The following is a 27,413-nucleotide window of genomic DNA, read 5'->3' as shown; positions in this document are numbered from 1 at the left end:
CCCCCCGGAGGGAGGCGGGGAAGGCGGCGGGGGCGGCGCGGCAGCTCCCGGTGTCCCGCGGCGGAGTTCCCGGTGTCCCGCGGAGGAGTTCCCGGTGTCCCGCACCCCCCCGACAGCCCCGTCCCCACCGAGCCCCGCGCAGGTGAGCCCCGGGCAGCGCCGCACCGGGGGCGGGCGGAGCGCGGCGGAGCCCGGCCCTGCGGCGGGACGGGACGGGACGAGGGGGGATTCCCCGTTAATCACCGGAGTTAATCACGCCCCGGGGCCGCGGGGACCCGCCGGTGCGGAGGGTGCGGCGCGGGGAAGGCGGGGAGCGGGCGGGGGGAGCTGCGGAGCGGAGCGGGGGGCGTGGGGGGTGCGGGGGTGGCAGAAGGGGTGGGCGTGGGCAGTGCCAGGCCAGCGGAGCCGAGTGGCAGCACAGGGGACAACCGGTGAAGGGGTTGTGGCTCCGGACAGGGGGGTTGGGAGCCTGGGAAGAGCTGGGGGTGCGAGAGTGCCCCGAGCAGGCAGGGCAGGGGTGGCGCCGCTGCCGGGGGTCCCGGGGGCTGTGCGTGGGGTGAAGGACGGGGATGCACGTCCCGCTCTGGCAGCAGCCCCGGAGCCGAGGGTGTCCGGTCTGTCCCGGCCCCGGGCCCTGCTGCAGCCCCAGCTTGCCTCGTGGCAGGAAGCAGGAGGGAGGCCAGGTCGGGGTGACCTGCAGGGACACCCCGGGATCCACACGGGACCGGGAGATGGAACGGGAGGTGGTGAGAGCTTCCCGGGTGGGTGCACGCAGGAGCCCCTTGTTCCACTCACGGGAACTTCAGTCATTGCATTTCTGAATGTTTGGAGTAAATTTGGGTGCTGGCCTTTGACACCCAGGGATGCTGGGATGCTGAGGCTTGGGGTGGGTGTGGAGCAGATGGATGGGGGCCACACTGACCCCCAAAACATCACCGAGCCACGGCCAGGAGGGTCAGTGCCACTCCATGCTGGTGGCTTTCCGGATGTGTGCAACCTCGTGGGCTGGTGGCCACCAGGTGCCCATTTCGGGGTGTCTCCCTTGCAGGTGGCCGTGAGGGCCCTGAGCCTCTGCCACGGGCACCATGAGGGGTCTCTGGGCCCTGGCACTCGCCGGGCTCATTAGTGCCTGCCAGGGGAAGGAGCTGCTGCCAGCGGAAGGTAAGGACCACCGAGGGCTTGGGAGCCACCTCCCTCCTCGCCTGTCCCTGTCACAGCTGGCTCAGACCCAGGGGTGGCAGAGCAGAGGTGGCTGCAGACACCGTGAGCTGTGCCAGGTCCCCACGTGCCAGGACCGGAGTGGTGGCTCCAGACTGAGCTCTGGGGCTTTGCTCAGCATCCCCCGCGGGCAGGGGCCAGGGAGAGCAGAGCTGAGTGAGCCGGGCTGCAGGGAGCTGGGACACCCCGACCCCGCCCCCACAGCCCTGGCCATGGGGAGGGATGGGGCTCGGCCACTCTGGGACCAGGGGACGCTCGGTGACAGCCAAGGCAGCGCGGCTGGAGCCGGGTCTGGGCGGGGCAGGTGAGCCAGGACCGCTCCGGGCAGGATGAGGATGCACAGAGCTCCCGAGGGAGGTTTGGCCTCCAGCTGCGAGTCGGGAAGAGGTTTGGCCATGATCCACACGATGGTGGAGGGCTGGCGGGTGTCCAGGTGCAGCTGGGGGCAGGGGGACGGTGGCCCAGGCCAGCTCTGCCGGGTGTCCCCGGCCTGTGGGATGAGCCCCGGGCTCCAGGGGAGGAGCTGCTGGAAGGGACGCCGTGGTTGCATCAGGCTCGGTGGGGGTGGAGCGGTGGCTTGGCCCGGGGGTGGGGGGGGGCCGGGTTTGCCCAGGAGGGGACACTGACACTGTCACCCGCTCCTGCTGCCCGTCATGGAGTGGCCTCGTGTGTGCCAGCCTCTCCTGAGGGACAGAGGGCTGGACAGGCGGGATTTTCCCTTCCCAGGGCTGGGAGAGGCTACAGAGGGATGGCACTGGGGTGATTTATGCTCCTTGGTGTCCCCTGTCCTGCTGAGGGTGATGTCAGCAGTGGCAGGAGGGGACTCTGCCCCTGGCTGGGACATTCCCTGCTGTGGCATTGGCTGGGATCCCCATGCCCAGAGCATGTCCCCACACCACTGCTGGCCCCGTGGCCAGCCTGGGCCACAAGCCATGGTGGTGCCAAGCTCTTGGACAGAGGTGGGCAGGGGCTGGGGGGGTCAGAGACCCCCCGGGAACATCCAAGGAAGAGGTGGGAGCATCTTTGGTGCCCATCCAGGGCACCAGGGCCGCTTTGCATGGAGACAAAACAAATCCCTCCCTCCCTACCCCCTTGTTTACTCCTTCATCTCGCACCTCCCAACATCTGGCACATCTGGAGGTGGCTCGGTGCTGCTGCAGCCGTGATTTATCCCTGCAAGCAGCAGCAGCACCCCCGTGACCACTCCTGACACGGCATTTCTTGCTCCTCAGCCTCCGGCTGGACCCTCACGCCTGTCCCTGTGGGCCACCAGCTCTGAGCTGTCACCGGGATGGGGCAGGAAGGGACAGATCTCGATGGCACTGTGGGTGTCCCTGGCAGCCGTCCCAGTCTCCTGATGCTGATTGCAGCCAGGGCTGTCTGGAGGCAAAACAGCCAGGGCTGGGGAAAGCATTTCACCTGTGGGAGGCAGCAGGGCCAGCTCTGTCCCCTCCCAAGCTCTGTCCCCTCCCAAGCTCTGTCCCCTCTGAGCTGCTCCTGGAGCACTCCAGCCTCCCTCCTCCCGGCTCCTGGGTTTGCTTGGTCTGTGCTGCCTCGGGGGGCTGGAGATGGCTCCTGGCAGCACCCCAAGACCCTTCTGGGCTTGGGGAGCTCTGTGTGGTGCCACCCTGCTTGTCCCACCGTGCCTGGGGACACTGCAGTGACAGCGATGTGCTGGTTTGCCTCACAGGGGAGCTGTGCCCGCAGCTCTGGGACGAGGATCTGGCTGGGGACAAGTATGAGAATGTCACCGGTAAGGAAAAACCCTCTCAGGGATCCCCTGACACCCCAGGATGGGCTCTGTCACCTGCCTGGGGACTGTCACCTGCCTGTCTCATGTGCCCTGCTCTGTCCTGCAGGTTTTAACCTGGTTAAAAGGTTCGACCTGCTCAAGATCTCATCCATCAAAAAGATCCGCAGTGCCCGGGGGCCGGTGGTGCTGCGCCTGGGCACCGTGCCCCTGGTCCAGCCCACGCAGTGAGTGGCCCTGGGTGACCCGTGAGGTGGCCTTGGGTGACCCATGAGGTGGCCCTGAGTGACCCTCAGGTGACCCAAAGCCCCTCCAGGCCATCCCCAGGTGTAAATTTGGGATCTGGGTGCAGCTAGGTGGGCCATGCCCTTAGCTCGTGCCAGGGATGCCAGGCAGGTCCGTGTCACCTGTGGGGACACCGGGGACCCCGAGGCTGCCCCAACACCTTTCTCCTCGAAAGTAAACCCCAGGCTGCCACGGCTCTGCTGGGTGGTGGCCAAACCTTGCGCAAGCAGGGCTCTGTGGCTGCTCTGTGGTTGCTCTTGGCAGAGCCTGCGGGGTCCAGACGAGCTCCAGGGGCTCTGAGCTCTGCTGGGTGTGTGGGGGGCTTCTGGGGGGCACAGGGTGACTGGCCCTCGTCCCCTCAGTCCCTGGTGCCCACAGTGCCAGGGCTGGCAGGGAGGCTGCAGCGTGGCAGGGTGGGAGCAGATCCACATCCTCGGGAGCTGCTCCTGCAGGAAATGGCTGTGGTGTGTCCCCACATTGCCCCGGGGCTGGCACGGAGCTGTGCTGGGCATGGGGCTCTCCAGAGGGCCAGGAGATCCAGCCTGGGCAGCCGAATCCTTGGATGGCTGAGGGATGGATGGTGGAGGCTCCAGGCTGGTGTTGCTCTTGGCCAGGGACTTCTGGCATCCCAAATCCAGCTTTGGGGAGTCTGGACATGGGGACAGCCCAGGCTGTGAGATCCTACGGGTGCCCACCCCCCTCAGTGCCCTGTCAGGGTGTCCCCGTGCCCCGTGGAGAGCAGAGGGCACTGCTGGCCTTGTCCCAGTCCCCATCCCTTGGTCCAGCTCCAGAGCAGTGGCTTGGAAAGCCGCGGGTGGGGAGCCAAGGCCGGGAGTGGAGCAGAGCCCGGAGCAAATATTTCCAGTGGTTGAATGGGCTGTGGGCGAGCTGGGAAACGCTCCACAGCTGCCTCGGGGATGATGGATGCATTTCCTGGCTCCCCAGGGACAAAATTTTGGGATAAGAGCACAGCCCTGTGCGCTGCAGCCGCACCAGCAGGAGCATCTTTGGGGTGCACAGTGTGGGGCAGCACCCACTATGGTGCCATCTGGGGTGCCACCAGTGGGGACAGCTCATGGCAGGACCCACAGGGGGGGTTTGCTGGGGTGGTGTTGCCACCTGAAAGTGCCCTACGGATGGGTGCTACCCTCCTCGGTGCCAACTCCATCCCCTGAGCACCCCGTAGGGCCCAGCCACCCCAACAGCTGTCCCCACAGGCAGGTGTTCCCCCGGGGGCTGCCCCCCACCTTCACCCTGGTCCTCACCTTGCTGCTGAAGAAGAACAGCACCGGGGAGCACTGGTACCTCTTCCAGGTCACCGACCGGCAGGGATACCCCCAGGTACACCCCGGGGACGTGGGGGGACACCCAGGAACGGCCAGGAGCCATCCCTGAGCGTGCCACTGTCCCCTCTGTGCCCAGCTCTCCCTGTCCGTGCACGGCCCTGAGAGAAGCCTGGAGTTCCAGGCCCGGGCTCCGGGTGCCACCTTCGTCAGCGCCATCTTCGCGGGCAAGGCGGTGGCGTCGCTGTTCGACGGGCGCTGGCACAAGGTGGTGCTGGCCGTGCAGGGCCACGCCGTGTCCGTGCACCTGGACTGCGCCTCCATCTCCTCCAAGCCCCTGGGGCCGCGGCGAGCGCTGGCCCCGGAGGGCAACGCCTTCCTGGGGCTGGACGCCATGCGTGGCACCCCGGTCCGGGTGAGTGCCCCTGGGGACAGGGTGGCTCTGCCCGCGGTGTCAGGGCTGCCCCTGACCTGTCACCCGCATCCTGTCCCACCAGTTTGACATCCAGCAAGCCCAGATCTACTGCGACGCCGAGCTGGCCAGGCAGGAGGGGTGCTGCGAGATCTCGGCCAGCGGGGTGAGTGCCCCTGGTGCCACTGAGTGCCCCTGGTGCCACTGGGTGCCACTGAGTGTCCCTGAGAGTCCCTGAGTGCCACTGAGAATCCCTGAGTGCCACTGAGTGCCCCTGAGCCCCTGTGAGTGCCCCTGAGTGCCCATGAGTGCCCCTCAGTGCCACTGAGTGACACTGAGCGCCCGAGCATCCCTGAGTGTCCCTGAGTGCCCCTGACACCCCTGAGTGTCCCTGAGTGCCCCTGGTGCCACTGAGTGCCACTGAGTGTCCCTGAGTGCCCCTGGTGCCCCTGAGCACCCCTGAGTGCCCCTGAGTGCCCCTGGTGCCACTGAGCACACCTGAGCACCCCTGAGTGTCCCTGAGTGCCCCTGAGTGTCCCTGAGCACCCCGGAGCGCCCCTGAGTGCCCCTGAGTGCCCCTGAGTGCCCCTGAGCGCCCCTGAGTGTCCCTGAGTGTCCCTGAGTGCCCCTGAGTGTCCCTGAGTGTCCCTGAGCACCCCTGAGCACCCCTGAGCACCCCTGAGTGCCCCTGAGTGCCACTGAGTGCCCCAACTCCAGCTGGACCCTGGAACTGCCCTGTACACACTCAGGGTTTTCCCCACAGGGCAAACTGAGGCGCAGTGAGGGCAGGTCTGTCCCCTTGGTGTCGCCTCCTCATGCTGGCTGTCCCCACGCCCCGGCTGTCCCCCGGCAGCCTCCCCTTGACCCCTCTGTCTCCCTGCAGTGCCAGACGGAAACGCCCAAGACTCGCCGGCAAGCGGAGCTGATGCAGAGCAGCAACCTCATCGAGATGGTGCCGCAGCCCGAGGGCAGGGTGTTCACCCGCTGCTTCTGCCTGGAGGAGCCGCTGGGCACCGTGAGCGCTGGCAGTGCCACCCTGGCCCCAGCTGGGTCCCATCCCAGTCTCCATCCCGACCCCGTGCCCGTCCCGGTCCCTGTTCCCATCTCCATCCCATCCCAGTCCTGTCCCAGTCTCCATCCCCACCCTGTGCCTGTCCCGGTCCCTGTTCCCATCTCCATCCCATCCCAGTCCCGTCCCAGTCTCCATCCCCACCTCGTGCCTGTTCTGGTCCCTGTTCCCATCTCCATCCCCATCCAGGGTCCCCATCCTGTCCCTGTCCCTGAGCCCATCTCCATCCCCATTCTCATCCCAGTCCCCATCCCTGTTCCCAGCCCTGCCCCCATCCCCATCCCCATCCCCATCCCCATCCCCATCCCGGGTTCTGGTCCTCTCCCCATCCCCGACCCCATCTTCATCTCCATCTCCATCTCCATCTCCATCTCCATCTCCATCTCCATCTCCATCTCCATCTCCATCTCCATCTCCATCTCCATCTCCATCTCCATCTCCATCTCCATCCCCATCCCCACCCTGGGTCCCCCATCCCCATCCCAGTCCCCATCCCCATCCCAATCCCATCCCAGTCCCATCCCCATCCCAGCCCCCATGTCCTTGATCCAGTCCCTGGAAAATCCCTTCCTCACTTTTTCCACCTGGTGCAAGGCTGGCCAGGGAGGTGTCTGTGACCCGAGGGGCTGAGGGACAGGAAGGTCCCACCTGGCCAGGGAGGTGTCTGTGACCTGAGGGGCTGAGGGACAGGAAGGTCCCACCTGGGCAGGGAGGTGTCTGTGACCCGAGGGGCTGAGGGACAGGAAGGTCCCACCTGGGCAGGGAGGTGTCTGTGACCCGAGGGGCTGAGGGACAGGAAGGTCCCACCTGGCCAGGGAGGTGTCTGTGACCCGAGGGGCTGAGGGACAGGAAGGTCCCACCTGGCCAGGGAGGTGTCTGTGACCCGAGGGGCTGAGGGACAGGAAGGTCCCACCTGGCCAGGGAGGTGTCTGTGACCTGGCTGAGGTACAGGCAGGTCCCACCTGGGCAGGGAGGTGTCTGTGACCTGGCTGAGGGACAGGAAGGTCCCACCTGGCCAGGGAGGTGTCTGTGACCTGGCTGAGGTACAGGCAGGTCACACCTGGGCAGGGAGGTGTCTGTGACCTGGCTGAGGGACAGGAAGGTCCCACCTGGCCAGGGAGGTGTCTGTGACCTGGCTGAGGTACAGGCAGGTCCCACCTGGGCAGGGAGGTGTCTGTGACCTGGCTGAGGGACAGGAAGGTCCCTCTGCTGCCTCCTCCTCCTCCCTGGGTGGCCAGGCAGGACCACCCAGGATTCAGGAGAGGGAGCCCCCAGGGCTGGGCTGATCCAGGCAGGTGCCACCACGAGCTCTTCCCTCCCTGCAGGAGCCGGGCAGAACCTCGGGAAGGACCAGCCTGAGGGACGATCCCAAGGAAAAGGTGAGCGTGTCCCAGCCCTGCTCCCCTTCCAGTGCCACCCAGGGTGCCACCCACTGTCCCACACCCAGGCTGGCCCTGTCCCTGCCAATTTGGGAGCTCCCAGTGCTGCAGGGACGCCGGGAGGAGCGGCTGCTCTGCTCCCCCGAGCAGGGATTGAGGCCCCACTGGCTCCGTGCTGCTGCTGGAGCCATCCCAGCTCTGGCCAAGGGCTTCTTTGTTCCCTCCGAGCTGCTCCGGAGCGCTGCCAGAGCTGGGGAACGTCTCCAGCGCTCCTGTTCCTCATCCCTGAACGGCTCTGGGATCCCTCATCCCACCGCGGGGATGTCCCAGGGTGCAGATTGGGCTGGGGGGTGATATATGGTCTCATAAGCTCTTGGAGATCTGTATCACACCCAAGACAGCTCAGCTACCTTACAAGGCATAAAATCAGCAGGGTGGCTTCTGTGGCAGTGTTAGAAACACAAAGTTTTAGTAAAAGGCAAAACAACAAAACTCTTCACAGAGAAGAACCCAGCCAGGTGGGAAAGGTCCTTGCTCCTGGTAAAACTCCTCACAAAAGCCATTAGTTTCTTTGTTCTCCTCTTTTTCTAATAAATTGCTCAGGCAGGACTTTCTGGCTCCTGTCCAACTGCCCATCCTTAAGTTTGAAGTGAAGTCCCCCAGGTTCTATGAGGTGTCTTTCCACCTAATCCAGGAGAGAAACTTCCGAGCTTGTTTCCTTTTTAAGGAGACAAAAGATCGCTTTGTCACTCCACCAAGGGGGCACATTCACACTGCAGGGGGGCTGGAGGCCGTGGGGACACAGCCACACCCTGCCTGTCCCCAGTGTCCCCAATGTGGGTGTCCCCTGTGCGGTGTCCCCAGTGTGGTGTCCCCAGTGTGGGTGTCCCCTGTGCGGTGTCCCCAGTGCGGTGTCCCCAGTGTGGTGTCCCCAGTGTGGTGTCCCCAGTGTGGTGTCCCCAATGTGGGTGTCCCCAGTGTGATGTCCCCATTGTGGGTGTCCCCAGTGTGGTGTCCCCAGTGTGGTGTCCCCAGTGTGGTGTCCCCAATGTGGGTGTCCCCATTGTGGGTGTCCCCAGTGTGGTGTCCCCAGTGCCAGGGCCAGTTTGGCTGACAGAGCCGTGGTCAGGCCACAAATCCGCAGGGACAGCGGGCCAGGAGCTGGGCACCTCCCCAGGGAGGAAACCTGGCAGAGTTTCCCTTCTCCATCCAGGAATTCTCCCCGTGCCCAGGGAGCTCCAGGGATGGGGGAGAAGCTGCTGGGGGATCCCCACGGGTGTGGGGTGCTCAGGGGAGCGGGACAGGGGCTGGTGGGTTTGGGGTTCTGTGGGGCTTGGGGGGCTGTGGGGTTTGGGGTGCTGTGGGGTTTGGGGGGCTGTGGGGTTTGGGGTGCAGTGGGGTTTTGGAAATGCTGTGGGGTTTTGGGATGCTGTGGGGTTTGGGGTGCAGTGGGGTTTGGGGTGCTGTGGGGTTTGGGGTGCAGTGGGGTTTTGGAAATGCTGTGGGGTTTTGGGATGCTGTGGGGTTTGGGGTGCAGTGGGGTTTGGGGTGCTGTGGGGTTTTGGGTGCAGTGGGGTTTGGGGTGCAGTGGGGTTTTGGGTGCAGTGGGGTTTGGGATGCTGTGGGGTTTGGGATGCTGTGGGGTTTTGGGTGCAGTGGGGTTTGGGATGCTGTGGGGTTTTGGGATGCTGTGGGGTTTTGGGGGTGCTGTGGGGTTTGGGATGCTGTGGGGTTTGGGGTGCTCTGGGTTTTGGGGGTGCAGTGGGGTTTGGGATGCTGTGGGGTTTTGGGTGCTGTGGGGTTTGGGGTGCAGTGGGGTTTGGGGTGCAGTGGGGTTTAGGGTGCATTGGGGTTTGGGGTGCTGTGGGTTTTGGAAGTTCAGTGGGGTTTTGGGAATGCTCTGGGGTTTGGGGTGCTGTGGGGTTTTGGGGGTGCAGTGGGGTTTGGGGTGCAGTGGGGTTTAGGGTGCTGTGGGGTTTGGGGTGCAGTGGGGTTTAGGGTGCATTGGGGTTTGGGGTGCTGTGGGTTTTGGAAGTGCTGTGGGGTTTTGGGAATGCTCTGGGGTTTGGGGTGCTGTGGGGTTTTGGCGCTCAGGGGTTTTGGGTGCCCTGGGGTTTGGGGTGCCACGGGCCATGTGTGGAGCTGCTCCAAGCCTCCATCCCTGTCTCTTCCAGTGCCCTCCCTGCTCGCACCAGATGGCATCAGGAAATGTGAGTGTGGCACTGGGCATGGGCACCCCGAGGTGCCCAGGCTGGGCTGTGAGCTGGGGGTGGCAAAAGCCACCGTGGTGCTGTCACCAGCCCCCCACCACCCCACAGCTCCTCCTGGCCCTGCAACATCTGGAAGGCCCCTGATCCTTTCCAGATGTGGCCCCATTCCTACTGCAACCGCTGGCTGGGGTGTGGGGGGATGGCAGGGGGGTGGCAGGCCATTGGGACACCTCATGCCCCATGGTGGCACTTGGGGACAGAGTGCTGGGACAGCAGGGACTGTGGTGGGCTCAGGGCTCTGTTGCTGCCACCTTGGGTGACACCTTTCTCCTGTCTCCACAGGTCACCCTCGGTCCCCCAGGTCCAAAGGTTGGTTTGTCACCCCCCAGGACACCCAGAGCTCCAGCAGGAATGTGGGAATGCTGTGCCAGAGCATCCCTGCCAGGGGCTGTGGGCATGCACGGGGACATGGGGACACCCTGTGCCCGTTTGTCACCCACCCTGTGCCAGTCTGTGTCTGTTTGTCCCCCTCCCCGTGCCCCTTTGTCACCCTCCTTGTGCCCCTTTGTCCCCCTCCCTGTGCCCATTTTTAACCCTCCCCGTGCCCCTTTGTCCCCCTCCCTGTGCCTATTTTTAACCCTCCCTGTGCCTGTTTGTCCCCCTCCCCGTGCCCCTTTGTCCCCCTCCCCGTGCCCCTTTGTCCCCCTCCCTGTGCCCCTTTGTCCCCCTCCCCGTGCCCTTTGTCACCCTCCCCGTGCCCCTTTGTCCCCCTCCCTCCCTCTCTTGCAGGGCACCAAGGGCGAGCGGGGCCTCCCTGGCACGGCTGGTGGCAAAGGGGAGAAGGGTGACCGTGTGAGTGTCCCTGGTGTCCCTTGTGTCCCTGGCCTGTCCCCTTCTGCTGGGGAGCTGCTCCCTGCAGGGTCCCCAGCACCCTGGGGGTGCCCCTGTCCCCAAACCCCCCCTGTCCCTGAGCCACCTCCCCCCTCCGCAGGGCATGGACTGTGTGCGCACCCACCCCGGCGGCCCCGTGCAGGTGAGACCCCCCAGACCCTCCCCAAAGCCCCCTCCCCATCCCTCCCTCCCCTCTCACTTCTTCCTCCTCTTCCTCCTCCTCCTCCCAGTGCGCCGAGGGGCCGCGGGGTGAGAAGGGGCAGCGTGGGCAGGTGGTAAGTGACACTTGGGGACAAGCTGTAGGGACACTGCGGAGGTCCCCCTGCCCTGGGCTGGGGTGGGGGGTCCAGCTCTGCAGGTCCAGCTCCGTGTGGGCATGAAAGGAGCAGGAGGTGACCCTGCAGGAGCCCACCTGGGCACCCTCTCGAGCCCACCTGGGCACCCTCTTTGTCCCCTTTTTCCTGTGCAGGGACTGCCAGGGCCAGCTGGCACTGAGGGGCAGAAGGTGAGCCCAGCCCACCTGGGGGTCCTGGCATGGCAGCAGGGACACCTGGGATGGTGGCAGAGGTGCCAGGACCTGCCAGTACCAACCTAGGTAGCTTGGGTGACACCACGGGTGACACCAGAGGTGACATCTGTCTGTCCTGCAGGGCCAGAAGGGTGAGAAGGGCGACGGGGGACTGCAGGGCAAGCCGGGGCGCCCTGGGCGTGATGTGAGTAGTGCTGGGGGGGTACCTGGGCACCCCCTGGGCACCCCCTGGGCATCCCCCAGGCCAGGGGGCTCTGGCCACAGGAGCCTTCACACCCCACTCCCCTCCTGGCAGGGCCGGCCTGGAGAGATCTGCGTGGTGGGACCCAAGGGCCAGAAGGTACCCAGGGATTTGGGGGTGACAGGTGGGAGATGGGGCACCTGGTGGCACTGCCAGCACTGCCACACCCCCCCATTGTCCTCCAGGGTGACCCTGGCCTCGTGGGACCAGAGGGGTTGGCCGGTGAACCAGGACCCCCGGGCAAGCCAGGCTCTCCAGGGGTTGGCATTCCAGGGAAGCCGGTGAGGAGCCCTGTGCCAAAGTGGTGTCCCCACAGTGGCCATTGCCATGGCAGGGACAAGGTGCCACCCCACAGCCAGAGCTGGCTGGCCAGGGCCCCCCAGCAGGGCTAACACCTCCCTTTGTCCCTTTCAGGGTGACCCTGGTGGCCCCCCAGGTCCGAAGGGAGAGAAGGTGAGTGCAGGGAAGGGGTCCCAGGTCCCTGGCAGGGCAGGGGGGCTGTGCTGGGAATCCCATCCAGAGCCGGATCCACCAGGGCTGAGCTGCAGCCAGCAACCACTCTGGGTGGCCCAAGGGCCTGGCTTGGGGGGCAGGACACCCCCGGGGGGGACAGGGGTGTCACCCAGGGCTGTGGTGTCCCCCTTGCTGAGCTCAGGATTTCCCATCTCTGGCTCCAGGGCAGCCCGGGAGCTCCTGGACCCGGAGGATCGCCTGGGACACCCGTGAGTAGCAGAGCCAGGAGCCAAAGCCGGGGTCAGGGCCGGGTTTTTGGCTCGGGGTCGGGGCTGCTTGGCCGGAGAGGGGCCGGGATCCGAGCCCAGGAGCTGAGAGGGCTTTGGGAAAAGCGGGAACTGAGAGGGCTTTGGAAAACCCAGAGCTGAGAGGGCTTTGGGAAACTGGGAGCCAAGGGGTTTGGGAAAAGTGGGAGTTGAGAGGGCTTTGGGAAAAGCGGGAGCTGAGAGGGCTTTGGGAAAAGCGGGAGCTGAGAGGGCTTTGGGAAAAGCGGGAGCTGAGAGGGCTTTGGGAAAAGCAGGAGTTGAGAGGACTTTGGGAAAAGTGGGAACTGAGAGGGCTTTGGGAAAAGTGGGAGTCAAGAGGACTTTGGGAAAAGCAGGAGTTGAGAGGGCTTTGGGAAAAGCGGGAGCTGAGAGGGCTTTGGGAAAAGTGGAAGTCAAGAGGACTTTGGGAAAAGTGGAAGTCAAGAGGACTTCCGGAAACCTAGAGCTGAGAGAGATTTGGGAAAAGCAGGACTTGAGAGAGCTTTGAGAAAAGTGTGAGCGTCACTCGGGGCTGGGATCACCCCGTGACGTGGCTGGTGGCCAGCTGAGGGTGCTGGGTGGCACTGCTGGGGCACAGTGTGGCCTCCCCGAAGCAGCCCCATCCCCACTTTGCTCCTGCAGGGTCTCCCTGGAGTGCTGGGGCCGAAAGGAGACAAGGTGGGTGCCGGTGACACGGTGGGTGCGGGTGACACGTTGGGTGCGGGTGACACGTTGGGTGCAGTGACACGTTGGGTGCAGTGACACGGTGGGTGCGGTGACACGGTGGGTGCGGTGACACGGTGGCCACGGGCACATCCCCCGGCCCTGGGGCTGCCTGGGACACCCGGCACAGAGCCCCAGCCTCTGTGTCACTGCTGCCACTGTTCAGGGCGAGCCGTGCCAGGTGTGTCCCACCGAGGGGACGCTCGGTGCCATCGGAATTCCCGGCCAGCCGGGGCCGCGGGGAGAGCCCGGAGCGCCCGGCAGGGACGGGGTCTCGGTGAGTCTGAACCCGGGGACGGGAGGGGTGGAGGGCAGAGCGGTGTCCCCTCAGCAGCCCTGATGTTCCCTCGTTTCCACCTTCCCAGGACACACCCGGCCCCGCGGGACCCAAAGGGGACAGGGTAGGTGACACGGGCCGGGCTGGCTTGTCCCCGTCTCCAGCTGGGGGACACCGAGCAGCGCCCAGCTCCTGCTTTTCCTTGCCAGGGCGATCCCGGCATCCAGGGGATGAAAGGGGACAAGGTGAGTGTGTGACCCTCCGTGCCGTGCCTCGCTCGGCCCCTGCAGCCCCTGAGCTGTCCCCTGCTGCCATCCCAGGGGGACTCGTGCCAGCCCTGTGACCTCCGTGTCCTCGCCGCGCTGCGCCGCGGCCCCGCCGAGGGCCTCGAGGGGGACCCGGGGCTGCCGGTGAGTAGCGGGGCGGGACCCCCCCTGTCCCGGGGCGGGGTGACACCCTGGAGTGCTCTGGGTGACCACACGGGTGTCCAGCAGGGCCAGGTGGGGCTGTCCGAGCTGGCCGGGATCAAGGGTGACAAGGTGAGTGACCCCTGTCCCCTCTGGGCATCCCTGGGGGGGGCGGGATGGCCCCATGGGGGAGGGGCAGGCTGGGCTGATCCCGAGCCTAATTCTGATCCTGGCCCTGCTCCGTTTCAGGGGGACAGTGGCCACGTGGGACCCACGGGCAGACCGGTGAGTGGGGACATTGTGGGGGCTCAGGGGTGTCAGGGCTGAGTTTGGGGACCGTGGTGTCACCTGTGCTGTGGATTCTCCGTGCAGGGAATGCCGGGAGAGAAGGGAGACCCAGGTGTGAGGGGGCTCAAGGGAGAGAAGGTGAGCACAGCACTGGGGACACCCCTGTCCTTGTCCCTGTCCTGTCCCTGCTGACCCCCAGGCATGGGACAGCGCTGAGGTGGGGAGGGCAGGGTGCCATGTCCGGGTCCCCAAGGCCACCTCCCAGCCCGGATGTCCCCCTGCAGGGTGACCAATGCAGGCAGTGCCCTCCCACCCCTCAAGCCCTCCAAGGGACGGCGACAGCGGTGGCAGTGCCGGGGCCACCGGGTGAAAGGGGTCCTGGTGGCCCCCCGGGCAGAGCGGTGAGTGCCCCCCGTGCCCGCCGTGCCCGTTTTGGGGGGGATGCCCCACCCTGACCCATTGCTGCGTTTCCCCAGGGCAGACCCGGCGAGGCTGGCGAGAAGGGACAGAAGGTGAGAGGGGCTCGGGGTGGCTCAGCGCTGGCAGAGGGCGCTGTGACCTCTGTGTGCCGTGTGTCCCCTCCCTCCTGGCGCCAGCTTTGTCCCCTCTCTTTGCCAGGGTGACGCTGGCAGCCCGGGGGACCCGGGGGACCCGGGCACGGCCGGTGTCCCGGGGCTGTCGGGTGAGCCTGGCATCCGGGGACCAGCCGGCCCCAAAGGTGACAAGGTGAGAGCCCCACAATTTGGGCAGCTGTACCCTGTCCCCACGGTGTCACCCACCCGTCCATCCCTCTCCTGTCCCCTCCCTGCAGGGAGAGCCGTGTGAGCCTCACCCCGCCACGCTCGGGCACCTCCCGGACGCCGTGGGCATCCCGGGAAAAGCCGGGCCCAAAGGGGAGCAGGGCCCGCCAGGCGTGGGCCAGCCGGGCAGAGCCGTGAGTGTCCCCTCCCCACGGGACAGAGGGGACAGAGCCCGCTGGCACCGTGCCCTCGGGGTCACCCTGCTGTGTTTTAGGGCAAGCCGGGGCTGCCGGGGGTGCGGGGTCCTGCCGGACCCAAGGGGCTGCAGGTGAGTGGGGTGCAGGGTGTGGGGTCCTGGGGACACCTCAGTGCCCCTCTGTGGGGTCCTGGGGACACCTCAGTGCCCCACTGTGGGGTTCTGGGGACACCTCAGTGCCCCTCTGTGGGGTTCTGGGGACACCTCAGTGCCCCTCTGTGGGGTCCTGGGGACACCTCAGTGCCCCTCTGTGGGGTCCTGGGGGACACCTCAGTGCCCCACTGTGGGGTCCTGGGGACACCTCAGTGCCCCACTGTGGGGTTCTGGGGACACCTCTGTGCCCCTCTGTGGGGTCCTGGGGACACCTCAGTGCCCCTCTGTGTCCGTAGGGTGAGCCAGGACCGCGGGGGATCGGCCAGCCAGGACCACAGGTGGGTTTTGTCCCCTGCTGTTGTCCCCTGCTGTCCCCTGCTGGGTGGCTCTGGTGGCTTTCACATGCTCTGCTTTTCCCAGGGAGACCCCGGGAGCACCGGACCCCCCGGACCCCCTGTGAGTAGGGTTTGGGGTGGGGGTTTGGGGTGGGGGTTTGGGGTGGGGCTTTGGGGTGGGGGTTTGGGGTGCCCAGCCCTGGGTGATGGGGTCACACCCCTGCCAGCCCTCTGTGCAGCTTGTGGTGGCTCTGGGGAGACATTGTCCCCTCCTTGGGGGGAACCAACACCCTGTCCTGCCCCCAGGGCCCCCCCGGACCGCAGGGACCCCCGGGGATGGCAGCAGAGAAAGGTGCCAAGGTAAGGGAGTGTCCCCCAGGCCTCGGTGTCCCCTGTGCTGCCCATTCCTGCTGTCCTTCCTCTGCAGGGACCTCCGGGCCCCAAAGGTGCCACGGGACCCCCTGGGCCACCAGGGAGCAGCGTCACAGGGCCACCGGTAGGTCCTGCCCTGGGGGATGGGCAGTGCCACCCTGCTGGCACCTTGATCCTGGTCGAGCCAGGCACTTCCCTCACCCTCCTCTTCCTCGCAGGGCCCCGAGGGGCAGCGGGGGCTCCCCGGCTCCAGCGGGCAGCCGGTAGGTGAGGGGGGTGCCAGGGGGGTGTGCCAGGGGGTCTGGGGGGGTCACACGGTGGGTGGGGGGCACTGGGGGGTGCCCTAACACCCATCTCCGTTTTCCTCTGGCAGGGGGAGAAGGGTGCCCAGGGAGAGAAGGTGAGTCGGGGTCCGGGTGGAGCCGTGCCCCCCGTGCCACCCCAAACCCGCCCTGCCCTCACCCCCTGTGCCCACAGGGAGACCCCGGCGAGTGCTCCTGCTCCTCCAGCCCCCGCCAGGACCCCAGCTACAACGGGATGCCGGTGAGTGTCACCCCCCCTGGCACCGTGCCACCCTCAGGGGCACCCCCCGGCCCCGTTTCACCCTCCGGGATTCTCTCACCCCCAGGGAGCGCCGGGATTATGGACTGGGATGTCCTGGCAGCCCCAGCCCGGCCCGCAGGTCCGTGCCACCCCTGCCACCCCCCTCACCCCTCACCCCTCACCCCTCTCTGATTGCTTTTTGGGGTCTTGCAGGGCCCCCCCGGAGCTCCCGGCCCCCCCGGGCCGCCCGGTGCCCCCGGTCGCCAGGTGAGCGGTGGGGGAGGGGAGCGGGGCCCATCCTGAGCTTTCAGGGCAGGGTTTGAATATTCCCCTGGGATTTAGGGAATGCCGGGACACAACGGCTTGCCCGGACTGCCTGGACCAGCCGGAGACCTGGTAGGTGGTGACAATTCCAGTGGCAATGTCCCCTGTCCCCATGGTGGGGACAATCCCTCCCTCCATCCCTCCCTCTCTTCCAGGGACCTCTGGCTGTCATGGCTGAGAGGAACATCGAGGTGCTGAAGGTGAGGGGGTGGGCATGGGGTCACCCTCGTGCCCTGGGCACCCCTCGGGGCACTCCTGAGTGCCCTTTTCCTCCCTTTCCCAGACTCTCTGCGGGGACTGTGCCCAGCTGCAGGCAGCCCTGGAAGCTCCCGGGGGAGTGGAGGGGGAGAAGGGGGATGGGGGCATGCCAGGTGCCCCTGGCAGTGAGAACTGTGCCAGGGTGAGTTTCTGGGTGTGGATTTGGGTGCCCAACACCCCCTGGATCTGTGGGGTGGGGTTGGAGACACTCCTGACTCCTGGGGAATTGGATTTGGTGGCAGTTGGGGGTGGAGGGGGAGAAGGGGGATGGGGGCATCCATGCCATGCGCCCCTGGCAGTGAGAACTGTGCCAGGGTGATTTTCTGGGTGGGGATTTGGGTGCCCAACGCCCCCTGGATCTGTGGGGTGGGGTTGGAGACACTCCTGACTCCTGGGGAATTGGATTTGGTGGCAGTTGGGGGTGGAGGGGGAGAAGGGGGATGGGGGCATCCATGCCATGCGCCCCTGGCAGTGAGAACTGTGCCAGGGTGATTTTCTGGGTGGGGATTTGGGTGCCCGACATCCCCTGGATCTGTGGGGTGGGGTTGGAGAGATGCTCCCGAGTCCCTCCCGAGCCCCAGGGAATTGGATTTGGTGGCAGTTGGGGTGGAGGGGGAGAAGGAGGATGGGGACATCCATGCCAGGCACCCCTGGCAGTGAGAACTGTGCCAGGGTGAGTTTTCCCACAGCTCTGGGTGGGGATTTGGGTGCCCAACACCCCCTGGATCTGTGGGGTTGGAGAGATGCTCCTGAGTCCCTCCCGAGTCCCAGGGAATTGGATTTGGTGGCAGTGGGGGGAAGTGCCGCCCTCTGGGGACACTGTCCCCTCTGGGAATGCGGGCACAGCCCCAGAAGGGATCCCGGGGAGGGACAGGCTGGCCCTTTGTCACAGCTGGGTGACACCGGGGTTCTCTCGCAGTGCCTGGCGCAGTTCCCGCGAGCGGAGGAGGCTCGGGTGAGTGCCACCCCCTGCTCCCCAGGGATGCTCCCTGCCGGCCATCCAGGACTGTCCCCCAGCTGTGGGGGCTTTGGGGGAGGCTTGGCAGGGCTCAGCGTGGGTGGCAGTGCCACCTCGGGGTCCTGATGTGTCCCCACGCCCTGCAGGGTGACAGCCCTGACTGCGCGGGTCACCCCGGGCTGCCGGGAGCCCCGGGGGTCCCAGGAGAGCGAGGAGAGCAGGTGGGTGAGCCCCACCCCTGCCACCCCTGCCCCCCCAGCCCTTCCTGGGCGCTGTGGCACATCCCCTGGTGCTGTCCCCACCTCGGTGGTCACACCTGGCACCCCCCTCCCCCTCCCAGGGCTCCCCAGGGCTGCGCGGACCCCCAGGACCACCCGGACCCATCGTGAGTACCCCTGCCCGGGCTGGGGGGGGGGGGGTCTGGGGGGCTCGCAGCCCCTCCAAGCAGGTTGCCAAAGGGGCCTGGCACCCTGCCCTGAGGCCGTGGTGATGGGCAGAGGGCCTTGGCCACGGCGAGGCACAGGTGTGACGTGGCATGGCGCGGATGTCCCCATGGATGTCCCCAGGGAAGCTGGAGAAGGAGGTGACGCTGCTGCCGGCCCGGAGGTGGAGCAGGAGCTCTGTGGCACCCCCCAGGGCTCAGGCCAGGCTCCTCCAAGCTGTGACCTCCCTGTTTCTCCCCTCAGGGCCCCCCAGGCTTTCCTGGAACGCCCGGACTGCCCGTAAGAACCCAGCACGGCTCCGCTCTGTGCCCGTGTGTCGCTGCCGCTTGGTTTGGCTGTGTCCCCTGTCCCTGTCCCTGCTGGGGACAGCCGCAGCGCAGCTGCCCCGCCCCTTCCATCCATCTCCATGCCGCCATTCCCGCTCCTCCCTCCCAAAGCAGGGGGTCCCGGCGGACCCGGGTTTATTTGGGGATGGTCTTCCTCAGTTCAGGGACCTGCTGCTGGCACTCGCCACCTGCTGGGTCCCCGTGGCACCACGGGAGCTGGCGCGGCTCCAGGTGTGCCAGGGAGGTGCCACCTGGGCCAGGTGACCCGTCACAGCATCCCTGATGGTCACCAGGGTCACTCCTGATGGGGACCAGGAGGATCCCGTGTGTGACCTGGGCTCTTCCTCCTCCTCCTCCTCCCTCCTGTGTGGTCACTCAGCCTCCACCACCATCTCCATCTTCATCTCCATCTTCATCCTCACCTCCATCTCCATCTCCACCCTCCTGCTGCCCCCTGCTCGCTCCCCACAGGAGCTGGTGGTGGGGCTGTGCCGGTGGCTCTCGGAGGATCCTGCCCTCCTGCTCGTGTCCCCTCGTCCACTAATGTCACCGTCACCCCAGGGCCTCTCTGGGGCCCTCTGGGGCTCTCTGTGGGCCGTGCTCTGCGGTGTGCCAGCGTGTCCTGTCGTTCTCTGTCACCTCGGCACCGCGTCACCCCACTAACCCACCCCGGAGGTCCCCGTGGCGCTCCAGGCTGTCCCCGTGTCCCCCTGGGAGGACGGGGGGCACCAGGCTGGAGCTGAGGGCTGCAGCCAGAGCTGGGCACCCCACGCAGCCCACCCAGGGCTGACATTTCCGTGCCACCAGGGTTTGAGCGTCCCCACCACGCCTGGGCACTGACCCCGCTGCCTGCAGGGGTGGAGGGAGCCCAGGCAGGGTCCCAGCAGGCTGGCAGAGGTCACAGAGCCCAGGGGCTGTGCCCAGGTCCTGCTGCCAGGTGGGCACAGCCCCGGGAGGGGCTGCAGGAGACCCCCCTGCATCTCCTCTCTTCTCCCCACAAAGGGTCTCCAAGGGGAGCGTGGCCCTGCCGGGCTGGCCGGAGCCAAAGGGGAGCCGGTGAGTGCTGTGGGACGAGGGGACAGGGGGACACTGCTGGCCCGTGGGGGTTGGCACCTGGCTGGGGCGCTGCAGGTGCCTCAAAGTCATCATCCTCACACACAGGGACCTCCTGGACAACCTGGCTACCCCGGGGCCACGGGGCCCCCCGGCCTTCCTGTGAGTACTGGGGGGACCAGGCAGCCCCTGCCAGCCCCTGTGTCCCATCCCTGCCCCAAATCCCATTCCTGCCCCAGATCCCATCCCTGTGCCATGTCCCACACCCCACCCATGCCCCAGATCCCATCCCTGTGCTATGTCCTATCTATGCCCCATGTCCTATCCATGCCCCATGTCCCACCTGTACCCCATGTCCCACCCATGCCCCAGATCCCATCCCTGTGCTATGTCCTATCTATGCCCCATGTCCTATCCATGCCCCATGTCCCACCTGTACCCCATGTTCCACCTGTACCCCATGTCCCACCCATGCCCCAGACCCCACCCATGCCCCGAATCCCATCCCTGTGCCACGTCCCACCCATGCCCCCGTAACACCCATGCCCCATTGCCCACCCATACTCCAAACCCCACCTGTACCCCAAATCCCACCCATGCCCCAAATCCCATTCCTGCCCCAAATCCCATCCCTGTGCCATGTCCTATCCATGCCCCATGTAACATCCATGCCCCAAACCCCACCTGTACCCTAAATCCTACCCATGCCCCATATCCCATCCTTGCCCCATATCCAACCTGTACCCCAAATCCCAACCCTGCCCCAAATCCCAACCCTGCCCCAAATCCCATCCCTGTGCCAAGTCCTATTCATGCCCCATGTCCCACCCATGCCCCAAATCCCACCTGTACCCCAAATCCCACCTGTACCCCAAATCCCAGCCATGCCCCATATCCCACGCATGCCCCATATCCCACCTGTACCCCATGTCCCACCCATGCCCCAAATGCCATCCCTGTGCCATGTCCCACCCATGCCCCATGTCCCACCCTTGCCCCAAATCCCATCCCTGTGCCATGTCCCACCCATGCCCCATGTCCCACCTGTACCCCATGTCCCACCCATGCCCCAGACCCCACCCTTGCCCCAGATCCCATCCCTGTACCCCATGTCCCATCCATGCCCCATGTCCCACCCATGTCCCAAATGCCATCCCTGTGCCATGTCCCACCCTTGCCCCAAATCCCATCCCTGTGCCATGTCCCATGCATGCCCCATGTCCCACCTGTACCCCATGTCCCACCCATGCCCCAGACCCCACCCTTGCCCCAAATCCCATCCCTGTACCCCATGTCCCATCCATGCCCCATGTAACATCCATGCCCCAAACCCCACCTGTACCCTAAATCCTACCCATGCCCCATATCCCATCCTTGCCCCATATCCAACCTGTACCCCAAATCCCAACCCTGCCCCAAATCCCAACCCTGCCCCAAATCCCATCCCTGTGCCAAGTCCTATTCATGCTCCGTGTCCCACCCATGCCCCAAATCCCACCTGTACCCCAAATCCCACCTGTACCCCAAATCCCAGCCATGCCCCATATCCCACGCATGCCCCATATCCCACCTGTACCCCATGTCCCACCCATGCCCCAAATCCCATCCCTGTGCCATGTCCCACCCTTGCCCCAGATCCCATCCCTGTGCCATGTCCCACCCTTGCCCCATGTCCCACCTGTACCCCATGTCCCACCCGTGCCCCAGACCCCACCCATGCCCCAAATGCCATCCCTGTGCCATGTTCCATCCATGCCCCATGTCCCACCTGTACCCCGAGTCCCATCCATGCCCCAAATGCCATCCCTGTGCCATGTCCCATCCATGCCCCATGTCCCACCCTTGCCCCAAATGCCATCCCTGTGCCATATCCCATCCATGCCCCATGTCCCACCTGTACCCTATGTCCCACCCATGCCCCAGACCCCACCCTTGCCCCAAATGCCATCCCTGTGCCATGTCCCATCCATGCCCCATGTCCCACCCATGCCCCAGATCCCATCCCTGTGCCATGTCCCATCCATGCCCCATGTCCCACCCATGCCCCAGATCCCATCCCTGTGCCATGTCCCATCCATGCCCCCTGTCCCCACCCTTGCCCCAAATCCCATCCCTGTGCCATGTCCCATCCATGCCCCCTGTCCCCACCTTGTCCCTTCCTTCCCAGGGCATCAAAGGCGAGCGAGGCTACGTGGGTCCCCCCGGAGAGAAAGGGGAGCTGGTGAGTCCCTCAGGGCCCCGCTCCGGGGGCAGTGGGGCTGGGGGCTGCCCCAGGTGCCCCCTCTCCGTGGGCACCAGGGCTGGCACCTTCCACCTGATCCTATTCCTGTCCTTCCCAGGGACCCCCCGGCGTGGATGGGCTGCCCGGTCCCGTGGGGCCAGCGGTAGGTGCCCACCCTGGGGGCTGTTTTGGAGTGCTGGGGGGTTTTGGGGTGCTCCCACCACCCCATCCCATCTCTCCGCAGGGTCCCAGGGGTGAGCGTGGGCTCCCGGGAAGCGCCGGAGAGAAGGGGGACCAGGTGAGTGTCCCCAAAGGGGACAGGACCCCCAGGACCCCTGTGGGCTGTGGGGTCCAGCTCAGCTCCTGTCTCTCCTCAGGGTTTCCAGGGCCAGCCTGGCTTCCCGGGACCACCGGTGAGTAAATCCCATGGGAATTCTGAGTAAATCCCACCAGGAATTCTGAGTAAATCCCACCAGGAATTCTGAGTAAATCCCATGGGAATTCTGCATAAATCCCATGGGAATTCTGCATAAATCCCACTGGGAATTCTGAGTAAATCCCATGGGAATTCTGAGTAAATCCCACCGGGAATTGAGTAAATCCCATGGGAATTCTGAGTAAATCCCATGGGAATTCTGAGTAAACACCACTGGGAATTCTGAGTAAACACCATGGGAATTCTGAGTAAATCCCACTGGGAATTCTGAGTAAACCCCACTGGGAGTTCTGCGTAAATCCCACCAGGAATTCTGAGTAAATCCCATGGGAATTCTGAGTAAACCCCACTGGGAATTCCAGCACCCTGGGAGCTGGACCCCACTCCTGGTTGTGTGTCCCCGTGTCCCCGCAGGACAGGGGGTTCCACAAGGGGGACACCAGTGGGGTGAGGAGCAGGGAGCAGCCCCGGATCAATCCCATTAAACCAAGGCAGGAAAGAGCGGGATTTTCGGGCCGGGGTCCCCCTTCACTCAGCACCCCTCTCCCCTTTAGGGCCCGCCTGGTTTCCCGGGAAAGGCTGGTCCAGCCGGGCCACCAGGGCCTGTGGCAGAGAAGGTGAGTGCCAGGGACAAGTGCCACCGGGCAGTGGCTCTGCGGTGTCCCCGCCTGTCCCTCGGGCCGTGCCCGCGTTTGGTGGCCCTGCCGTGCCTGTCACCTCCTGTGGCTCTTGCAGGGCAGCGAGGGCATGCGAGGCCCCACGGGGATGCCAGGGCCCCCCGGACCCCCTGGACCCCCCGGAATCCAGGTAAGGAACCCCCACGTGTCACCCTCGGGTGCTCCTGGGAGCAACACTGGCTGTTCCCATCCCCTGGACCTGTTCCCATTTCTTGGACCTGTTCCCATCCCCTGGACCTGTTCCCATTTCCTGGGGTCTGTTCCCATCTCCAGGGATCTCTTCCTATTCTCAAGGATCTGTTCCCACTCCCAGAGATGTGTTCCGATCCCCAGGGATCTGTTCCCATTCTCAAGGATCTGTTCCCATCCTCAGGGATCTGTTCCCATTCCTGGGATCTGTTCCCATCCCCAGGGATCTGTTCCCATTCCTGGAATCTGTTCCCATTCCTGGAATCTGTTCCCATTCCTGGGATCTGTTCCCATCCCAGGGACCTTTTCCCATCCTCAGGGATGTGTTCCCATTCCTGGGATCTGTTCCCATTCCTGGGATCTGTTCCCATCCTCAGGGATCTGTTCCCATGGCCTGGCATGCCCTGAGCAAGTCCCTCAGGAACGCCCAGAGCTCCCCAGTGCCAGCCTCCCTCTGTCACTGTCACCTTGTCCCCACAGGGCCCTGCTGGCTTGGAAGGACTGGACGGCAAGGATGGCAAGCCAGGGCTGAGGGTGAGGCTCTGGAGCTCTCGGGGTTTTGCTGGGGGGCAGCCCCCTGCACCCCCCAGGACACCCCCAACCCTTGTCTCTCTCCCCAGGGTGACCCTGGGCCCCCCGGGCCACCAGGGATGATGGGTCCTCCGGTGAGTGGCAGCCCTCCTTGTCACCTCTCCCTGGCAGCCAAGCCAGGCTCCCCTGAGCCAGGACTGTCCCCTGACGTGCTCCTGGGGACACCGAGCTGAGGGTGGTGGCCCTGGACCAGCACTGCAGGGTCAGGGTCACTTGGCAGCACCCTGGGACCCCCACCCAGCTCTTTTCTCTCTCCAGGGTTTCAAGGGCAAGACAGGACACCCAGGGCTCCCAGGACCGAAGGTGAGCCATGGTGCCACTGCCTGGTGACATCCCCAAGGACCTCGGGCCTGGCCAGGACTCCCCATTCACTGCTCTGGCTGTGATGTCCCTTCCTCCCTTTAGGGTGACTGTGGCAAACCCGGCCCCCCGGGCAGCACGGGCCGGCCGGGAGCCGAGGTGAGCGAGGGCTGGGTGACCCCTGGGCACCCCCTTGTCACCACCCCCCTTCCTCCTCCTCCTCCTCCTCCTCCTCCTCCTCACCTTGCCTTCCTCAGGGTGACCCCGGACCCATGGGACCCCAAGGCCGGCAGGGACCCCCCGGGCTCATTGTAAGTTGCTGTCCCCGTCATGGGGGCATCCCTTGGGGACAGGGAGTGGGGACACCACCCGTGACCCCCAGCTGACCCCACTGTCTCTGTCCCCAGGGTCCCCCTGGCAGCCCAGGACAGCCGGGGCCCGCTGGCCTCGCTGGGGTGGTGAGTAGTGCCAGGGCTGGAGCTTTGGGGTGGGATTTGGGGTGGGGACAGGCGGGTTTGGGATCCCCTGATCCCGGTGCTCCCGGTGCTCCCGGTCCCTCCTCCCCGCAGGGGCTGAAGGGCGAGCGCGGCTCCGTGGGCGAGCGGGGTCTGCCGGGAATGCCAGGACAGCCAGGACCCCCGGGACACCCGGGACCACCGGTGAGCACAGCAGGACCCTGTACCCCAGAGCGTGGGGACCTCGGGGGTGGCCCCGTGGTGTCACCACCTCACGCTGCCCCTCTCTGTCCCCACAGGGAGAGCAGGGACCGGATGGACCCGTTGGGAAGGAGGTGAGTGGGGTTCTTTGGAGCCTTCCTCCCCTGCTGGACACAGATTTTGTCATCCTCTGGCAGGTCGGGGTGTCCCCAGGAGGGGACATCCCTGTCATGCTGTTCCTGTTTTCCAGGGACCCCCAGGAAAACCGGGCATTGCGGGCCCGGCCGGACAGAAGGTGAGGCTGTGACACCTGGCAGTGCCACCACGGCCACCACAGCTGTCCCAGCACGCCAGGACTGACCTTTCCTGTCCACAGGGTGACTCTGGAGCCCCCGGCGAGCGTGGCTACCCCGGGGAGAAGGGCAGAGCCGGAATGCCCGGGGGGCCGGGCAAAAGCGGCTCCATGGGGCCAGTGGGGCCGCGGGGACCCGCGGGGGAGAGGGGACCCCCGGGCTCGCCGGGCCCCGCGGGCAGCCCCGGCCTACCGGGACCCCCGGGGATGATGGTAAGGACAGTGGGTGGCCGTGTCAGGGGCAGGACGCTGTCCCTGTGGCGGGACGCGGTGGCGGCGGCCGTTTGTGTGTCCCCTCCCGTGTCCCCTCGTGTCCCCGCAGGGAGATGTGGTGAATTACGACGAGGTCAAGCGGTTCATCCGCCAGGAGCTGAACAAGATGTTTGACGGTAACAGGGGGTGGTGACAAGCCCGGGGACCCTCCCCGTGTCCCCTCCGTGTCCCCGCCGGCTGAGCTGGGTCCGTGTCCCCGCAGAGCGGATGGCGTATTACACCTCCCGGCTGCACTTCCCGGTGGAGATGGTGGCATCCCCGGGCAGGCCCGGTCCCCCCGGGAAGGACGGGCTGCCGGGCCGGCCGGGACCCCCCGGCTCCCCGGGGATGCCGGGGCAGATCGGCAGAGAGGGGCGGCAGGGCGTGCCGGGCATGCGGGGTACGTGCTGCTCCCCGGGCGTAACCGGTGTCCCCGGGATGGTCCCGGTGTCCCTGGGATGTTCCTGGTGCTCCTGTGATGTTCCCAGTGTCCCCACCATGTTCCCATTGCCCCTGGGGTGTTCCCGGTGTCCCCAGGATATTCCCAGTGTCCCTGGGATGTTCCTGGTGCTCCTGTGATGTTCCCAGTGTCCTCATCATGTTCCCAGTGTCCCTGAGGTGTTCCTGGTGCTCCTGTGATGTTCCCGGTGTCCTCATCATGTTCCCAGTGCCCCTGGGGTGTTCCCGGTGTCCCCATCATGTTCCCAGTGTCCCTGGGGTGTTCCCGGTGTCCCTGGGATGTTCCTGGTGCTCCTGTGATGTTCCCAGTGTCCCCATCATGTTCCCAGTGCCCCTGTGATGTTCCCAGTGTCCTCATCATGTTCCCAGTGTCCCTGAGGTGTTCCTGGTGCTCCTGTGATGTTCCCGGTGTCCCCATCATGTTCCCAGTGCCCCTGGGGTGTTCCCGGTGTCCCCATCATGTTCCCAGTGCCCCTGGGGTGTTCCCGGTGTCCCCATCATGTTCCCGGTGTCCCCATCATGTTCCCAGTGTCCCTGAGGTGTTCCCAGTGTCCCCATCATGTTCCCATTGCCCCTGGGGTGTTCCCAGTGTCCCCATAATGTTCCCAGTGTCCCTGAGGTGTTCCCAGTGTCCCTGGGATGTTCCTGGTGCTCCTGTGATGTTCCCAGTGTCCCCATCATGTTCCCATTGCCCCTGGGGTGTTCCCGGTGTCCCCGAGATGTTCTCAGTGTCCCCATCATGTTCCCAGTGCCCCTGGGGTGTTCCTCAGTGTCCCCATCATGTTCTCGATGTCCCGGGGGTGTTACCAGTGTTCCCAGGACCTTCCCAATGTCCCTAGGACATTTCCCAGTGTCCCTGGCATATTCCTATTGTCCCCATCATGTTCCTGGTGTCCCTGGAGTGTTCCAAGTGTCTCTGGGTGCTCCCAGTGTCCCCATCATGTTCCCAGTGTCCCCATCATGTTCCCAGTGTTCCCATCATGTTCTCCATGTCCCTGGGCTGTTCCCAGTGTCCCCAGTTCATTCCCAGTGTCCCTGGGCTGTTCCCAATGTCCCCAGTTCATTCCCAGTGTCCCCAGTTCCTTCCCAGTGTCCCTGGACTGTTCCCAGTGTCCTCAGGACATTCCCAGTGTCCCTGGGCTGTTCCCAGTGTCCTCAGGACATTCCCAGTGTCCCCAGTTCATTCCCAGTGTCCCCAGTTCATTCCCAGTGTCCCTGGCACTGGGATGCTGTGGCTGTGCTGGGTTCTCATCCCTCCTCTCCATCCACTTCTCCCCCAGGTGAGCCGGGTGCCAAAGGAGAGAAAGGCGAGAAAGGTGTGGGGCTGATGGGGGACAGCGGCCCCCCGGGACCCCCAGGTGAGCCCCCTCCCTCCGCCTAGCCCCCAGCCCCATGCTGGCCTTTGCTGCCACCCCCTCACCCTTCTTTCACTCCATCTCTTCCAGGTCCCCAAGGGCCACCAGGCTATGGCAAGATGGGTCCCCCGGGCCCCGTGGGGCAGCAGGGCATCCCCGGCATCCCCGGCCCTCCCGGTGCCACGGGGCAGCCGGGCAAGACGGGGCACTGCAGCCCCGCCGAGTGCCTGGGAGCTGTGCCCATGGAGCAGCCTCTCTTCCAGCCCAAGAACGTCAAGGGTCCCTTTGGCTGAGCCCCCCGTGCCCGCCGAGCCCCCCAAATTTGCTGTTAATATTGTTCCTGTTGTTCCCCCGCTGTGCCGGGGCCGTGCCCGTGGCGGGGGGCTCGGGGCTTGTACAGCTCCGTGGCAATGGCAGGGGCGGGTGGATCCTGCTCCAAAAATACACCTGAGAGTGGACACGGGTGGGTCTGTGCCTCCTCCCCTGCCTGTCCCCAGCCCTGTC

The 27,413-nt window shown here is 65.6% G+C and overlaps 1 protein-coding gene across 1 annotated transcript; it reads left to right on the top strand.

Annotated features, from left to right (window-relative positions):
* COL16A1 (collagen type XVI alpha 1 chain) lies at nt 1-27,367 on the top strand. Its single transcript, XM_059868777.1, has 71 exons — nt 1-142; nt 1,049-1,161; nt 2,909-2,971; nt 3,078-3,195; nt 4,471-4,594; nt 4,676-4,951; nt 5,034-5,114; nt 5,832-5,963; nt 7,343-7,396; nt 9,571-9,606; nt 9,949-9,975; nt 10,396-10,458; nt 10,598-10,639; nt 10,728-10,772; nt 10,967-11,002; nt 11,148-11,210; nt 11,322-11,366; nt 11,453-11,548; nt 11,682-11,720; nt 11,945-11,989; nt 12,668-12,703; nt 12,915-13,025; nt 13,114-13,149; nt 13,235-13,270; nt 13,346-13,435; nt 13,520-13,564; nt 13,682-13,717; nt 13,805-13,858; nt 14,005-14,121; nt 14,197-14,232; nt 14,339-14,446; nt 14,532-14,654; nt 14,735-14,788; nt 15,106-15,147; nt 15,230-15,265; nt 15,451-15,504; nt 15,572-15,640; nt 15,735-15,779; nt 15,890-15,916; nt 15,994-16,059; nt 16,145-16,198; nt 16,273-16,326; nt 16,402-16,455; nt 16,539-16,583; nt 16,667-16,783; nt 17,561-17,596; nt 17,746-17,820; nt 17,940-17,984; nt 18,286-18,321; nt 19,371-19,424; nt 19,530-19,583; nt 21,589-21,642; nt 21,761-21,805; nt 21,887-21,940; nt 22,020-22,055; nt 22,633-22,695; nt 22,814-22,885; nt 23,425-23,478; nt 23,565-23,609; nt 23,794-23,838; nt 23,941-23,994; nt 24,093-24,146; nt 24,243-24,293; nt 24,405-24,494; nt 24,590-24,625; nt 24,742-24,786; nt 24,868-25,056; nt 25,166-25,232; nt 25,319-25,495; nt 26,835-26,912; nt 27,000-27,367. The coding sequence occupies exons 2-71, from the start codon at nt 1,086-1,088 to the stop codon at nt 27,200-27,202; spliced, it is 4,818 nt and encodes a 1,605-aa protein (XP_059724760.1). The 5' UTR covers nt 1-142; nt 1,049-1,085; the 3' UTR covers nt 27,203-27,367.
* The last annotated feature ends 46 nt before the right edge of the window (nt 27,368-27,413 follow it).

This window comes from Haemorhous mexicanus, chromosome 27 (genome assembly GCF_027477595.1).
Source record: "Haemorhous mexicanus isolate bHaeMex1 chromosome 27, bHaeMex1.pri, whole genome shotgun sequence".
In the NCBI taxonomy this organism is placed as follows: domain Eukaryota; kingdom Metazoa; phylum Chordata; class Aves; order Passeriformes; family Fringillidae; genus Haemorhous; species Haemorhous mexicanus.
This window is presented reverse-complemented; position numbering and strand designations above follow the sequence as displayed.